Here is a 17,761-nt window from a genome sequence, read left to right on the forward strand (position 1 = left end):
GACCTGCCCTCTGGCAAGTTCAAGTTCCCAACCTGTAATCTGTGCAGTGGCAGCAGCTGGGCAGGCAACTGAAAATCTGAGTGAGGGGAATCCTCTTTGAACAGATGAACTGTGATACAAACAGTGTATCAAAATGTCCTGTTCCTTGGCTCTCATGCTCGAGTGATGGTCACTGAGCTCCTGTTTGTACCAGGCCCCGGGCTAGGCGCTGGGGACGCTGACACCATGGTCCCTTGTGCAGGCGACTTCAGCCCACTGGGGACATGAACTAAACATCACATCATGCAGTTCAAGTGGCAGACTGAACACATACATCTGGTTACACCCCTCACCGAACTCCCCTAAAACCACGGGGAATTTTTTTTTAAGACATAAACATACAAGGACAAGGAGAAGAGAAGAGAAGCCAGCATGAGCGCCGGGACAGGGACGAGCAAGTGGTGCAGACACAGCACAGGTGAGGAAGCCAAACCCCAAGCATGTAATGGAGAAGCTGAGAACCAGCCACATTCTCTGCAAAATCCTCAAAAGACTTAGGAACTGGCAGGACCCAGCATCTCTGGATCTGGGGGTCACAGCAAAGAGCCCAGCAAGGGAACTGTTGCGAGTCCCGAGAAGCCAGCCGGCCCACGTGCCCTCCCCTCCCCTACTGCTTGGCGGGAGGCTGTTAGTTTTTTGTGCAGGCAAATGAATGAAGGGTCCTGAGAGCTTCAAAACACTGATGAGAGAGAAAAGGGGAGACCTAAACTAATGGCGAGGCACGCTGAATTCAGGGGTTGAAGTCTCAACACAGTAAGACGTCAGTTCTCCCCAGACTGACCTATGGATTTAGTGCAAAGCCAGGCAAAATCCTAGCACAAGTTTTTGTAGATAGAGACAAGCTGATTCTAAAATTTATATGAAAAAAATAAATAAAATTTAAATGAAAGGGCAAAGAAACTGGAAGAGCTAACACAATTTTGAAAAAGAAGAATAAAGGATCCAGAAATAGACCTCTACCAGTACAGCCAACTGATTTTTGTCAGAAATGTAAAAGAAATTCAATGAAAAAAAAAAGTCTTTTCCACAAATGGTGCTGGAACAATCAGTCATGTGTTTGCAAAAAAAAATGAACATTAACTTAAACCTTATACATAAATTAACTCAAAATTGATTATAGATCCAGATGTAAAACTATAAACATAGAAGAAAACCCCTGTCAGCAGGGGTTAGGCAGAGAGTTCTTAGATGTGACACAAAAAACACAACCCATAGAAGACAAAAATGTGTAATTTGGACTTTATCAAAATTAAAGTAAGAGAATAAAAAGGCAGACTATAGGCTGGGAGAAAATGTCTGCAAAGAACATATCCAAAAGCGGACTTGTATCCAGAATAGATTTAAAAACTCTCAACTCAACAACAGGAAAACTAAGTACTCAGTTGAGAACTTCTCTGGTGGTGCAGTGGTTAGGAATCCGCCTGCCAATGCAGGGGACACGGGTTCGGGCCCTGGTCCGGGAAGATCCCACATGCCGCGGAGCGACGAAGCCCGTGCGCCACAACTACTGAACCTGCGCTCTGGAACCCGTGAGCCACAACTACGGACGCCTACGATCTGCAACAAGAGAAGCCACCGCAACGAGAAGCCCACGCACTGCAACGAAGAGTAGTCCCCACTCGCTGCAACTAGAGAAAGCCCGTGCACAGCAACGAAAACCCAATGCAGCCAAAAATAAATAAATTTATTTAAAAAAAGAACTCAGTTGAAATGTGGGCAAAAACTTGAATTGACACTTCACCGAAGGGGCCATAAAGTGGCAGATAAGCAGATTAAGAGATGCGCCACATCACTCTGCATCAGGGAAATGCATGGTCAACCCCGATGAGATAACACTGCATACTCATTAGAGTGGCCAAAATTAAAAATAAAACACTGATGATACCAAGTTCTGGGGAGGATAAGCACAGCTGGAGCCCCCGCACACCGCTGCTGAGACGCAACCATAGCCTCTCCACAGAGCCCGGGAACTTATCCTAAAGAACTGTGGGCATTTATCCTAAAGCACTGAAGGCTTATGTTCACACAAAAGCACGTACACAGATGTTTTAGCAGCTGTATTCGTAACTGCCCCAAACCAGAAACAACTTGAACATCCTCCATGGGTTAATGGACGGACAGACTGCGGTTCCATCCAGCTGCAGAATACGACTCAGCAGCAAAAAGGGATGAATTCTAGCTTGCGGGAATCTCGCCGGCATCGTTCTGAGGGAAGGAGGCTGTATGTGTTGTTCCCTGCTGCAGCAGAGGTTGTTAGTGTGGATGTTACACAATATATAACCCCATCTGGACGACAATCTTCAAAAGTTAAAACTATCACGACGAACACGTCTGCGGTTGCCGCGAGTGCGGGTGGGGAAGATGTGGTCATAAAGGGCTAGTACAAAAGAGTCTGGGGGGTGCGGTCATAGAGGTGTTCTGTATCCTCACTGTGGTGGTGAGAACGCTGACGCACACATGAACTGAAATTTACAGAACTGCACACCAAGAGAAAAGAGTCGATTCTGTAGGATAGTTTTACTTTTCTGCTTGCTATTTTAAAAATTAAAAAACCAGAGGGTCTCTGGAATGAGGGACAGCTGATGGCATTCAGCTCCTATCCAAACCAGATGTATTAGGTGACCAAATGCTCACGGACCATCCAATGCAGACCCCACGTCCTTTTCATCCCTTGGCTACCAGACCCTTACCCTCCAGGCGGGCAACTGGGAGAGACGTCCAGAGATCGAACTTGAGGTCTCCCCACCACCAGCCCACCCAGGCCACCGCAGCATGAGGCTCAGAACCCACAAGCCCGCTCGGCACCCAAGGCTGCTTTTGAGGCCCCCACTCTTACCTATGAGCAGCGAACCAGGGGATTGAGACAGATGTGACGATGGAGACCAAACAAACAGAAAAACCAACTTGAGGAAACAAGGACTGTACAAACAGGGACAATGACCCGCGAAGCAGGAAAACACTGCTGAGTCGGCGGCCCCGGGGCCACCCCCAGATCCGTGATTCTCTAGGAGAACCTCAGGACTCAGCTGTGGTGGGACCCACAGCTGGGCTTCATAAAGGTCAGAGGAGACAAGGCAAAGCCTGCAAAGGGAAAAGGGCTGCGAGGCAAAGCAGGGGGACAGGCGCCATCTCCCCATGGCCTCCTACTGTGTGTCCCAGGATGCATTGAGCTCCTGAACAACTGACTGTGACAACTCAGGTGACGTACTGTCCACCAGGGAGCTCACTGGAGACACAGCACCCAGGGTTTTGACTGGGGCTGGTATTAGGCTCCCCCAGCCTGTGTCCCAATACGCCAGGCGCCCTGGAGGAAAGCATGGTCAGCACTGTTGGCAGAAACAGTCAGGCCCAGGAACCACTCTCATTAGAGAACGATTCAAGTTCCTAGACACCTGCCAAGGGCCAGCTTTTCAGGCAGACCTTTTTACAGATAGTCACCTTGGCAATCTAGATTCAATACAATCCCTATTAAATTACCAATGGCATTTTTCACAGAACTAGAACAAAAAATTTTTAAATTGGTATCGAAACACAAAACACCCCAAATAGCCAAAGCAATCTTGAGAAAGAAAAACGGAGCTGGAGGAATCACACTCCCTGACTTCAGACCATACTACAAAGCTACAGTAATCAAAACAGTATGGTACGGGCACAAAAACAGAAATATAGATCAATGGATCGGAATAGAAGGCCCAGAAATAAACCCATGCACCTATAGTCACCTAATCTGTGACAAAGGAGGCAAGGATATAAAATGGAGAAAAAACAGTCTCTTCAATAAGTGGTGCTGGAAAAACTGGACAACTACATGTAAAAGAATGAAATTAGAATACTCCTTAACACCATACACAAAAATAAACTCAAAATGCATTAAAGACCTAAATGTAAGACCGGATACTATCAAACTCTTAGAGGAAAACATAGGCAGAACACTCTCTGACATAAATTGCAGCAATATCTTTTTGGATCCACCTCCTAGAGTAATGAAAATAAAAACAAAAAATAAACAAATTGAGCCTAATTAAACTTAAAAGCTTTTGCACAGCAAAGGGAACCAAACACGAAACAAAAAGACAACCCACAGAATGGGAGAAAATATTCGCAAATGAAAAGACCAACAAAAGATTAATCTCCAAAATATACAAACAGCTCACGCAGCTCAATATCAAAAAAACAAACAACGCAATTAAAAAATGGACAGAAGAGGGCTTCCCTGGTGGCGCAGTGGTTGAGAGTCCGCCTGCCGATGCAGGGGACACGGGTTCGTGCCCTGGTCCAGGAAGATCCCACATGCCACAGAGCGGCTAGGCCCGTGAGCCATGGCTGCTGAGCCTGCGCATCCAGAGCCTGTGCTCCACAACAGGAGAGGCCACAGCAGTGAGGGGCGCTCGTAATGCAAAAAAAAAAAAAAAAAAATGGACAGAAGATCCAAACAGACAATTATCTAAAGAATACATACAGATGGCCAAAAAGCACGTGAAAAGATGTTGAACATCTCTAATTATCAGAGAAATGCAAATCAAAACTACAATGAGGTATCACCTCACACCAGTCAGAATGGCCATCATCAAAAAAATCTGCAAACAATAAATGCTGGAGAGGGTGTGGAGAGAAGGGAACCCTCCTACACTGGTGGTGAGAATATAAATTGGTGCAGCCACTATGGAGAACAGTATGGAGGTTCCTTAAAAAACTAAAAATAAAGTACCATATGACCCAGCAATCCCACTCCTGGGCATATATCCGGAGAAAACCGTAATTCAGAAAGATACATGGGGCTTCCCTGGTGGCACAGTGGTTAAGAATCCACCTGCCAATGCAGGGGACATGGGTTAGAGCCCTGGTCCAGGAAGATCTCACATGCCACGGAGCAACTAAGCCCGTGCGCCACAACTACTGAGCCTGCACTCTAGAGCCCACGAGTCACAACTACTGAGCCCACGTGCCACAGCTACTGAAGCCCATGCACCTAGAGCCCATGCTCCACAACAAGAGATGCCACCGCAATGAGAAGCCTGCACACCGCAATGAAGAATAGCCCCGGCTTGCCGCAACTAGAGAAAAGCCCGCATGCAGTAACAAAGACCCAATGCAGCCAAAAATAAATAAATAAATAAATACATTTATATACATAAAAAAAAGATACACGTACCCCAGTGTTCATTGCAGCTCTGTTTACAACAACTAGGACATGGAAGAAACCTAACTGTCCATCAATGGATAGATAATTTATCCAGGAGTGGATAAAGAAGTTGTGGTACATATACACAATGGAATATTACTCAGCCATTAAACAGAATGAAATAATGCCATTTGCAGCAACATGGATGGACCTAGAAATTATCCTAAGTGAAGTAAGTCAGACAGAGAAGGACGAATATCATACGACATTGCTTATATGTGGAATCTAAAAAAATGGTACAAATGAACTTATTTACAAAACAGAAATAGAGCCACAGATGTAGAAAACAAACTTATTGTTACCAGGGGAGATGGGGGAGGGATAAATTGGGAGACTGGGATTGGGAGATCACACCACTATATATAAAATAGATACCTAACAAGGAGCTACTGTGTAGCACAGGGAATTCTACTCAATACTCTGTAATTATCTATATAGGAAAAGAATGTAAAAAGGGTGGATATGTGTATATGTATAACTGATTCACTTTACTGTGTACCTGAAACTAACACAACATTGTAAATCAACTATACTCCAATAAAAATCTTTTAAACTGAAGGAAAATGATTTTTTAACCTACAATTCTATACCCTAACTATCAATCAAGTATAAGGGTAGAATAAGGATATTTTCAGACATAAGAGATCATAAAACAAGTATCTCCCATTAACCTCTTCTCAGAAAGCTACAGGAGGATGTGCTCCAGCAAAATCAAAGAGGAAACAAAGCAAGAGCAAGACACAGAATCCAGGGACAGGGACCCACCAGGAGAGGAACAGGGGACTCCCAAGGTAAACAGCAGCACTAAACTGGCTGGTTCAAAATAAGTGAGGACTAGGCAAGCACTGCTGCTGTAACAAGGAAGCATAGGGCTCCTCCTGAGTGGAGGGTCGCTACCTGCACCTGAAGAACCCTGTGGTGTAGCAGAGGAGACCTCACACTTGGTAACCCCTGATCCCAGGAACCTAATCTCTTTGCCGTCTGGCTGTGAGATCCTAAATGAGGAAATGGGGTTGATGATCATACTTCTCATGTAGGGCCACTGTGGGTGAGGGGCGACAGGCGATGGGCAGATGGCTGGGAAAAGCACCTCTCAAACCAGCTGGCCTGGCTCACTCTTACCTCTAGTTCACTGAAGGACACAGACCGTGATGGAAGGCAGGAAACACACTTGATCTCTATGGTCAGGGGGTTTAAGTCCCGCTTTTGCTCTTCCGTCATGAGGGGAACTTCTGTTTTTAGGGTCAAAAAACAATCTAAGACGTTGGCTGACCTCCCACTGCCATGACTCACGACAGTTTGCCATCCTGCAGGGAGATACACACAGTGTTAGAATGTTATTCAGAATGGCCCCGAAACCAGCACAGGAGGGATCAGGCAACCTGAGAGCCAAAGATAAAATTACACCGAAAAGAGGGAAACTTTAAAAAATAATAATTGGGAAACATCTACAGGCAGCATGTCTGCACCACTTTTTCAACTGGGGTCCCATAGGTTCTCTAAGAGAATTTCATTTTGTGATTTAATATTGATGATCACCTTGTGAAATAAGCATTTCCTGAATCATCTATAGGCTATAATCAGGAACAATGACGCTTGGGTCCCACCCCCAGGCTCATGGGCTTGGTCTGGGCTGTAGCCTCCACACTGGGATTTTTAAAATCTCTCCAAGTAATTCCAGAACCACCAGACTTGCGCTGCGAGTCCCATAGTTACTGGCCGTATGTGGATATTTATGTTTAAATTAATTAAAATTAAATATAATTTAAAATGCACTTCCTTCAGACTTCGCCATTGGTCCAGTGCTTAAGACTCCGCGCTTCCACTGCAGGGGGCACAGGTTCAATCCCTGGTCGGGGAACTAAGATCCCACATGCCGCACAGCATGGCCAATAAATTAACTAATTAATTAATTAAGAGGCACTTCCTTCATCACATGAGTCCCACGTCACACGCTCAGCAGCCATGTGTGGCTATGAGCAGACACGGAACAAGTCCTTCACTGCAGAAAGCTCTGGAGCACTTCTCCAGGCAGTTCTCTTAGACTAGAACACATTCAGGAACAAATAAGACCAGTGTCTGTGTTTGGTGCCCAGTGGCGTCACTTTCACCGTTGTAATCCAGGGAGGGAAGTGTAGGTACTGACATAGAACACAAGTGGTACATTCGAGCCAAATCCAGCCTGGAACACCTCCCGCTGTGACAGTTGTGCAACAGTGCAACTGCAGAAAAGGGTGGGTGACTTGACCACTGCAGGGCACGTGGGCAGCTGTGAGAATACTTTTCTCGCAAAAGGGGCCCATACATTTCACCAGGTGGAGAGACACTGGTGAAGGCCAAAAAAAAAAAAATGCTCCCGATTTGCAAGCAGATTTTTCAAACCCTAAATCCGACTGTTAGGCATCATGGGACCTACGACAAGCCAGAGGCTCTTTGAGGCTCGATTTCGTCGTGTGCCAAATGGACAGAGATACCACCTTTCTTAGGGTTAAGAGGATGAAGAGCGATTATGTACGGGAAGGTGTCAGGAACACTGCCCCTCCTAGCACAGGGTCTGCGCTCAAAAAGACCAATTCTATTTCTTTCATGATGCTGGTAAATATATTTTTAGGGCATGTGAGAGCCCCATCACTCACACTCAGAAAGAGCAGTTGCTTCCAGAACAAGTCCTGGGCCCGAGGTGTACACTGTCTGCCTGGGCCGTGGGCATCTCCTGGGGACCCCCCACTTCTCCCTGTGACTCTCTTCAAAACCAACTCATTAAGACCATAGCCAATTCTGATTTGTGTTCTAGAACTTTGCCAGCCTTTTCAGAGAAGATTGTCCAGTTTAGAAAGACTCCTTAGTGCAAACACCTACTCATATCAACATTCAGAAATCTCAGGTGATGTCAGCCATGATCCAGGGCAGGGATCTAAACCTCAGCACTACTGACACTTGAGGACTGATAATTATTCGTCATGAGGACCACCCTGTGCATCATGGGACATTCAGCAGTGTCCCACTCCCACCTGTGACACCCAAAGATGCCTCACAGAGTGCCAAGTGTCCCCGGGGGCATAAGTGCCCAAGGTGAGAACCACTGTCCCACGTAAGGAACAAGGCAAGGGCAAGTGGCCACCACAGGGTCTGTGCACCTACAGCTGCCGGGCTTGAACACGATAGGTCCAGGGATGTCAAGTGATCGTCCAAGGACTCTTGGCCAATATGCAGCAGAACCAGTGTCAAAACCAGTCCTGCGTGGCTAAAAGTGTGGCCCCTTCTCTGTGAAGTAAACATAAGAGTTCACTCCAAACACAGAACCTTTCTAGACACTTACTGGCCAACAATATTTACCACTAAGGTATGCAAAGTCTGCGGCCTAATCTTAACTTGAAGATGGGGCTTCCCTGGCAGTGCAGTGGTTGAGAATCTGCCTGCCAATGCAGGAGACACGGGTTCGAGCCCTGGTCCAGGAAGATCCCACATGCTATGGAGCAATGAAGCCCGTGCATCACAACTACTGAGCCTGCGCGCCACAACTACTGAACCCACGTGCTGCAACTACTGAAGCCCACACGCCTAGAGCCCATGCTCTGCAACAAGAGAAGCCACCGCAATGAGAGGCCCGTGCACCGCAACAAAGAGTAGCCCCCGCTCGCCGCAACTAGAGAATGCCCACACGCAGCAACGGAGACCCAACGCAGCCAAAAATAAACACAATAAAATAATTTTACAAAAATTAAATTGAAGATGACTAAAAATAATCATTCTAGTTGTGGAATAATCTTATGCTATTCTATTTTATGGCAAAAAGAAACCTACAATTGGCCTGCTGCACCACGGCCACTTGCAGTCATGACCACAAGCTGTGGCCTCGGTGCCAGGGAGCAGGGATCTTTCTGCCCCCCTTGCCGGAGGCCCAGGGCCCTACACACAGCCCACCCAGATGTCCGGGCGAGGCAGCTGCCACCTCTCACCAGTAACCTGCCTGAGCTCTGCCGTGCGCAGGGCTCCCCACCAAGCTGTTTACACACATTATCTCTCATGATCCTTCCTACAGCCCCCTGGGGTGGGAGTTAGTGTCCCCATTTTACAGATGAGGAAACTGAGACTCACAGAAAGCAGGCGACCTGCTGGTAAAGGGCTGAGCCAGGATTCAAAGTCTGTTTGTCACTCTTGCAATAACTGTCACTGTACAGGGCCGTGGCGGCACAAGTTAAACGGGGCGGAGGCCCAGGCACCTCTTGGCTTCACCTGCTGGAAATGGTCACACCGGGCACACCAGGACCATTCAGCATCTCCCTCCCCTCACAGCAAAGTAAGGAGCAGGTCAGGCAGGTCCCCTGGGGCCCGCCCACCTGGAGCAGCACCGGCTGCTTCTGTGTTCAAGACCAAAGAAGCATGAACCAAAGTCACTGTCCCAGGCGGGGCCACGTGGCCGCTGCGTGAAAGACCCGGTCCTCCTGGACACGGCTCAGCAGTGGGTAAGAGTCTCTGAAAACTCACTTTGGGTGAAACTAATTTTCAAAAATCCATCTAAACGTGTGGACAAAAAAGTTAATAGTTCCTCAAAACATATCGACATCAACCCAAGCGCTTGTGGAAATAAGGATTTTCCCGGCACCCCCGGCACTGGACTCTGACCCTATGGGGTTTCACTGACCCTCCGTGTCTGCCTAAGTTTCTCCAGATAGGCCAGAAGGGGGCACTCGTTCACCCTGATGGCCAAAAACCCCACAATGAAACATGTGAAATTATTTTCTCTAAAAAGAAGATTCCCTTTTTAATATTCCCTTTTTAAAATATTCCCTTTTTAAAATAAAGTCACATAATTTTACCCAAAATATATTCTGAGCCTTCCATTATCTAAACATATGGACATAATAAATACCTACTTATTCTTTATCAAACTGAGTTTATAAACGGTGACAGATCTTACAAAGCAAATGAAGCAAACCCCTGTTCTGCCACTGAGCTGTGTGCCTTCAGGTTTAGCTGCTTCACTTCTCTGAGTTTTGATTCCTCCCTGAAAAAATCGTGACAATGATAACCACGCCCTATACCACCAGCACCAGTTCACTGGGAAGATCAGAGTTGGCCGTGAGAAGTAAATGATAGGGCATAAATACTGGTCGCCTTTCCTCATTTCCTTTACTAGACGTCTTTGTAAAAATCTGCAGGAACGTGTTTATACCAAGTAGCATCTTACGTAGCAAACAAAACCATGACGTTTCTTTTTTTTTTTTTTTTTTTTTTTGCGGTACGCGGGCCTCTCACTGTCGTGGCCCCTCCCATTGCGGAGCACAGGCTCCGGACGCGCAGGCTCAGCGGCCATGGCTCACGGGCCCAGCCGCTCCGCGGCATGTGGGATCTTCCCGGACCGGGGCACGATCCTGTGTCTCCTGCATCGGCAGGCGGACTCTCAACCACTGCGCCACCAGGGAAGCCCATGACGTTTCTTATTCTCACATTTGCTTGGACTTTGGAATCAGACCTGGGTTCAAACCCAGGCTTCTCTTACTCGCTGCGTCATCTTGGCCGACGCGTTTGACCTCGCTGCGCCTCCATTTCCCGCTCTGTATAGTGGAGACGCGCCCACTTGGCGGGGGTGGCTGAGAGCGTAGGGCAGGGGCTCGGCCACTGCGAGTGTCCTGTTTACCGGCATTCCAGCCACACGGGTCAAGGAGACCGGACGCTGCTGGGAACGGGTGTGGCTACCTGCGAGGAGCGGCATCACCGCCAGCTGCATGGCGAACGTGCCCTGCTTCCCGTGGCCTGCCAGCCTGGAGTCTGTCTCCATGCGAGATTTCTCCCTCCTCCTCTGGCTTTTCCTCCCCGCGTCTGATTCTTTCCGTTTAACTGTGAAATCAGAGGAAGGGAATAAACGTTAAGAGGAGCTCCTGTCCCAGAGGCTGTACGTGGCTGCTTCACGCGGCAGGGATGCGGAAGGCTCTGGGGGCTCCCTGGAGGCAGAGTCTGTGCTCCTCGTCTATCCCAGCAACCGGGAGACGCATCCCAACGCGGACAGCAGTCGTCGGTTACACGTAGCAAGAAATTACGGGGTCCTGATCCCCCAACTCGCCACTACCCAGAGCCAGCTGTGACGACACCAGCACCACACAATACCCAAGTTCTCCTCTCCGTCGGCTTATAACCTCAGCGCAGCGCTGAGGGTTGGGCTTTGAAGCTGAACCACCAAAGTTCTAGAATCAGCTCTCTCCCTCCTGCAGGGAAAGCTTCTTAACCATTCTGAGCCTCGACGCCCCCGTCTGTCGAATGGGGGCAGCACCTGCCTCATCAGGGCATCGAGAAGAGTCAGTGGGCAAAGGCACATAAGCTGCTCATCTCAGCACCCAGCTTAGATCAAGAAGAAAAAGGAGATGATAAGACACATAAGTGTGGGTAACTAAAACCATGAGCTATAGGTTCTGTGACAGAGAGACCAATAGGACAGACCATTGCAGGCAAGCCCAGAAATAGAGCCACACACATAGGGAGACTTAACAGAGGCCAGAGGTGGCATTTCAAATCAGTGGGAAAAGATGGACCAGTCCATCAATGATACTGACTGTCCATCTGGAGGCAAATGAAATTATAGGGCACCTCGTTCCGTATGCAAAATGAGTTGCACACTGAAGGTGGAAAACAAACACTTCAAAATCATTAGAAGAATATTTGGGAGACTAGACTGCCATCTGTTTGAGGAAGGGTCTCTCAAGTGTTACCCAAAGTACAAACTGGACGGCAAGAGGTGAACACCCGGGGTACACAACAAGACACCCTACATGAAGGGAAAGGGTAAGATACAGACCCCAGCCTGTGAGGTTTACAGTGCACGAAACTACGCAGAGTTATTCAAAAGACCTTAAAAAAAAAGGTTTGGGGATCAACAAGAAAAAAAATTTAAACACAACAGAACGACATAAGTGAAGAAATGGGAATAGGAAAATGACCTAAGTGCTGACCAGATAAGCATTCTAGATAGTCTCCATCCCTATAATCAGGAACTGGGCCCCTGACTATGCAAGGGTGATGTGGAGAAGCGCGAATTCTCGGGGTTGCTGTCAGGAGGGCAAAGAAGTACAACCGGGACCCTAAACAGGCAGCATACCCTGAGCGGTCACAGCGCATTTCCTACGCCCGTGATCCCACCGGGCATGCACCCTACACCCTCCAACGCGTGCGCTGGAACCCCGCGCAAGGACAGTTCCTGGTAAGAGCAGGAAACTGGTGACTATTCAAACATCCCTCAGCGGGGCCTGCAGGGATGAAGGGGGCACTAGCCAACAGGGCACTTTACAGAAGGTAGAAGGGGCTGGACTGAGATGTACTGACACCAATAAATCTTAGAAATAAAGTCGAGAGAAAGAGCAAGCTGCTGTTAAATACGCATGCGTGGAGTCATTTCTGTAACTCACGAAACCAAAAATCACTATAGGGCTTCCCTGGTGGCGCAGTGGTTGAGAGTCTGCCTGCCGATGCAGGGAACACGGGTTCGTGCCTCGGTCCGGGAGGATCCCACATGCCGCGGAGCGGCTGGGCCCGTGAGCCATGGCCGCTGAGCCTGCGCGTCCGGAGCCTGTGCTCCGCAACGGGAGAGGCCACGACAGTGAGAGGCCCGCGAACCGCAAAAACAAAAATACAAAAAAAAAAATCACTACAATGTTGTATGAACGTGTGAGAAAGAGGGGCGCGAGGGGGGAGGGTTACACCGATTTCTAGGCGAGGGTGGCTGTACGCTTCTCAAAAGCACGGGAAGCCAAGGGCGCATAAACTGTATCTGTAGCCTCTTATTTCTTTAAAAAAAACAGAAAAGAAAGAAAGAAAAGAAAAAAGGAACAAGAAGGAAATAAAGGAAATACGGCAAAATATTAATACCTAAATTGTGGGTACATCGTTGTACATTTTTCTGTGTACTTTTCTCTACTTCAGAAAAAGAAGCATGGCTTGAAAACCTCATTAAAATGCTTAAAGGACATTAAAAAGCACTGAGGCTGTTTAACCTGGAAAGAGAAAACTCGGAAGGAGTTGCAAGGTGTTCCTAGTCTTTTAGGGCCTGAAAAACAGGACTGATGTTACTCCCCTACATCTCCTACGGCCAGTGAGGAGCCTGACTCCAGAAGCTTCAGGGTTGGACTAGAACCGGGAAAAGCAGATTGACTGAGGGTTAAGGAAACGATTTGCAGCAGTTACAGCTCAACAAATGGGAAACGGGAAGCAAGTGCCCCGGCTCTAGAATTTTCCACGTCATACTGGAAACACAACCGCTTGCTGAAACACTGCTGAGGAGATCTAGGCCAAGAACGAGGAGGTAGATTCAGGGACCCGAGGGTCCTTGCTGGGAGTCGGACACAGATCATATGCTTTCAGGAGTGCCATTTCCCTCATTCCACCGTAAGAAGCAAATGGCTTCTCATCTTCCAAAGACAGCCTCTCCACCCCCACATCCCACATACCCACCCTACACAGCATCTATCACATAGAAGTGTAATTATTTATCTGGAAGTCTCTGGTCAATATTAGAGATTTTCATGTTTCCCATACACACAACACCATGGACCAGGAGCACAGAAATACTGGTGGAGTGGGAAAGGATGGGATGGGATGGGATGGCATGGGATGGCATGGGATGGCATGGGATGGCATGGGATGGGAAGGGATGGGATGGGATGGGATGGCATGGGATGGCATGGGATGGCATGGGATGGCATGGGTGGCATGGGATGGGAAAGGATGGGAAGGGATGGGATGGGATGGGATGGGATGGCATGGGATGGCATGGGATGGCATGGGATGGGATGGGATAGGATGGATGGATGGATGGACGGACGGATGAGGTGAGATGGACCGGGTAAGTTAAAATTGCATGTAGTAGTTTTTGCTTTTGAATAAAATTTGAATCTTATTGAAGTATCCTGAATTTGAAATATTTCATAATTCTTTTCCAGGTCTACTTATACTATAAATTTCCGAAGTCCCATCCTAACTTACTTTGAAATGTTTGCTTTTCCAACAAGTTTGTTAAGCTGCTAAATGACGGCCTCTCAATTAACTCCTCCATGTCTGGCGCGGTTGCCCCTCCCAAAGCAACAACTGGCCTTGAAGTACCACATCTAGAAAATTCACAAAGAGAAAAATAAACGAAAGTGAGAAAAGTCAGGCACCAGGTCTAGTAATTTATTTACTGGACTGCATGTAAGCAGACTTTTAAAAATATAACACCGCATTCCTCTAACCCACTGCTTCTCAAATTTCAACATGCATATGAATCACTGAATAAAATGCAGATTGTGGTTCAGCAAGCCTGGGGTGTCCCTAAGATTCCCATTTCTAACAAGCTCCCAGTCATGCTGAGGCTGGCAGTCTGCAGACAAACTTGCATTATCATTTATGATGGAAAAAATAATATATTTTATAAAAAGCAACTGAAACTCTAAAATATTTAGGAATTCTTTTACAGGAATTATCCACAACAACTATAGGAAGAAAAAAAATCAACCCTATTAAAATTCATAAAGGAGGAGCTGAATTAGGCGAAAAGATACACCATGATCATGGATGGGAGAACTACAAAATGTAAAAATGTCAATTCACTACCCTGAGAAAACCATAAGTCAAAAAGAGTCATGTACCAGTCCCTCCGATCAGGAAACTTGCACAAGCCTCTTAGATAGCCTGATCCACCAGAGGGCTGACAGCAGAAGCAAGAAGAACTACAATCCTGCAGCCTGTAGAACAAACACCACATTCACAGAAAGACAGACAAGATGAAAAGGCAGAGGGCTATGTACCAATTGAAGGAACAAGATAAAACCCCAGAAAAACAACTAAATGAAGTGGAGATAGGCAACCTTCCAGAAAAAGAATTCAGAATCATGATAGTGAAGATGATCCAGGACCTCGGAAAAAGAATGGAGGCAGAGATCGAGAAGATGCAAGAAATGTTGAACAAAGACCTAGAAGCATTAAAGAACAAACAAACAGAGCTGAACAATACAAAAACTGAAATGAAAACTACACTAGAAGGAATCAATAGCAGAATAAGTGAGGCAGAAGAATGGATAAGTGACCTGGAAGACAGAATAGTGAAATTCACTGCTGCAGAACAGACTAAAGAAAAAAGAATGAAAAGAAATGAAGACAGCCTAAGAGACCTCTGGGACAACATTAAATGCAACAACATTCACATTATAAGGGTCCCAGAAGAAGGAGAAAGAGAGAAAGGACCAGAGAAAATATTTGAAGAGATTATAGTCGAAAACTTCCCTAACATGGGAAAGGAAATAGTCACCCAAGTCCAGGAAGCACAGAGGGTCCCATATAGGATAAACCCAAGGAGAAACATGCCGAGACACATAGTAATCAAACTGGCAAAAATTAAAGACAAAGAAAAATTACTGAAAGCAGCAAAGGAAAAACAACAAATAACATACAAGGGAACTCCCACAAGGTTAACAGCTGATTTCTCAGCAGAAACTCTACAAGCCAGAAGGGAGTGGCATGATATACTTAAAGTGATGAAAGCGAAGAACCTACAACCAGGATTACTCTACCTGGCAAGGATCTCATTCAGATTCGAGGGAGAAATCAAAAGCTTTATAAGCAGAAGCTCAGAGAATTCAGCACCACCAAACCAGTTCCAAATGCTAAAGGAACTTCTCTAAATAGGAAACACAAGAGAAGAAAAGGACCTACAAAAACAAACCCAAAACAATTTAAAAAATGGTCATAGGAACATACATATCGATAATTACCTTAAACGTGAATGGATTAAATGCTCCAACCAAAACACACAGGCTTGCTGAATGGATACAAAAACAAGACCCATATATATGCTGTCTACAAGAGACCCACTTCAGACCTAGGGACACATACAGACTGAAAGTGAGGGGATGGAAAAAGATATTCCATGCAAATGGATATCAAAAGAAAGTATACTCATATCAGATAAAAGAGACTTTAAAATAAAGAATGTTACAAGAGACAAGGAAGGACACTACATAATGATCAAAGGATCCATCCAAGAAGAATATAGAACAATTATAAACATATATGCACCCAACATAGGAGCACCTCAATACATAAGGCAACTGCTAACAGCTATAAAAGAGGAAATTGACAGTAACACAATAATAGTGGGGGACATTAACACCTCACTTACACCAATGGACAGATCATCCAAAATGAAAATTAGGAAACAGAAGCTTTAAATGACACAATAGACCAGATAGATTTAATTGATATTCATAGGACATTCCATCCAAAAACAGCAGATTACACTTTCTTCTCCAGTGCGCATGGAACATTCTCCAGCATAGATCACATCTTGGGTCACAAAGCCAGCCTCAGGAAATTTAAGAAAATTGAAATTATATCAAGCATCTTTTCTGACCACAACACTATGAGATTAGAAATGAATTACAGGGAAAAATACCATAAAAAACAGAAACACATGGAGGCTAAACAATACGTTACTAAATAACCAAGAGATCACTGAGGAAATCAAAGAGGAAATCAAAAAATACCGAGAGACAAATGACAATGAAAACACGATCCAAAACCTATGGGATGCAGCAAAAGCAGTTCTAAGAGGGAAGTTTATAGCTATAAAAGCCTACCTCAAGAAACAAGAAACATCTCAAGTAAACAATCTAACCTTACACCTAAAGGAACTAGAGAAAGAAGAACAAACAAAACCCAAAGTTAGCAGAAGGAAAGAAATCATAAAGACCAGAGCAGAAATAAATGAAATAGAAATGAAACAATAGCAAAGATCAATAAAACTAAAAGCTGGTTCTTTGAGAGGATAAATAAAATTGATAAACCATTAGCCAGATTCATAAAGAAAAAGAGGGAGAGGACTCAAATCAATAAAATAAGAAATGAAAAAGGAGAAGTTACAACAGACACTGAAGAAATACAAAGCATCCTAAGAGACTACTACAAGCAACTCTATGCCAATAAAATGGACAACCTGGAAGAAATGGACAAATTCTTAGAAAGGGATAACCTTCCAACACTGATCCAGGAAGAAACAGAAAATATGAACAGACCAATCACAAGTAATGAAATTGAAACTGTGATTTAAAATCTTCCAACAAACAAAAGTCCAGGACCAGATGGCTTCACAGGTGAATTCTATCAAACATTTAGAGAAGAGCTAACACTCATCCTTCTCAAACTCTTCCAAAAATTGCAGAGGAAGGAACACTCTCAAACTCATTCTATGAGGCCACCATCACCCTGATACTAAAACCAGACAAAGATACTACAAAACAAGAAAATTACAGACCAATATCACTGATGAATATAGATGTAAGAATCCTCAACAAAATACTAGCAAACAGAATCCAACAACACATCAAAGGGATCACACACCACGACCAAGTGGGATTTATCTCAGGGATGCAAGGATTCTTCAATATAGGCAAATCAATCAATGTGATACACCATATTAACAAACTGAAGAATAAAAACAATATGATCATCTCAATAGATGCAGAAAAAGCTTTTGACAAAATTCAACACCCATTTATGATAAAAACCCTCCAGAAACTG

General features: G+C 45.6%; 1 protein-coding gene across 1 annotated transcript in view; it reads right to left on the reverse strand.

Moving 5' to 3' along the window:
* Positions 1 to 17,761, reverse strand: part of CFAP92 (cilia and flagella associated protein 92 (putative)) — a 163,744-nt gene that overhangs the window by 70,992 nt on the left and 74,991 nt on the right. The window contains 3 exon segments of the mRNA XM_060023135.1: positions 6,344 to 6,528; positions 10,922 to 11,062; positions 14,195 to 14,316. Of these exon segments, the coding sequence (XP_059879118.1) occupies positions 6,344 to 6,528; positions 10,922 to 11,062; positions 14,195 to 14,316 (448 nt within the window).

Source organism: Delphinus delphis, chromosome 10 (genome assembly GCF_949987515.2).
Source record: "Delphinus delphis chromosome 10, mDelDel1.2, whole genome shotgun sequence".
Taxonomy (NCBI): Eukaryota; Metazoa; Chordata; class Mammalia; order Artiodactyla; family Delphinidae; genus Delphinus; species Delphinus delphis.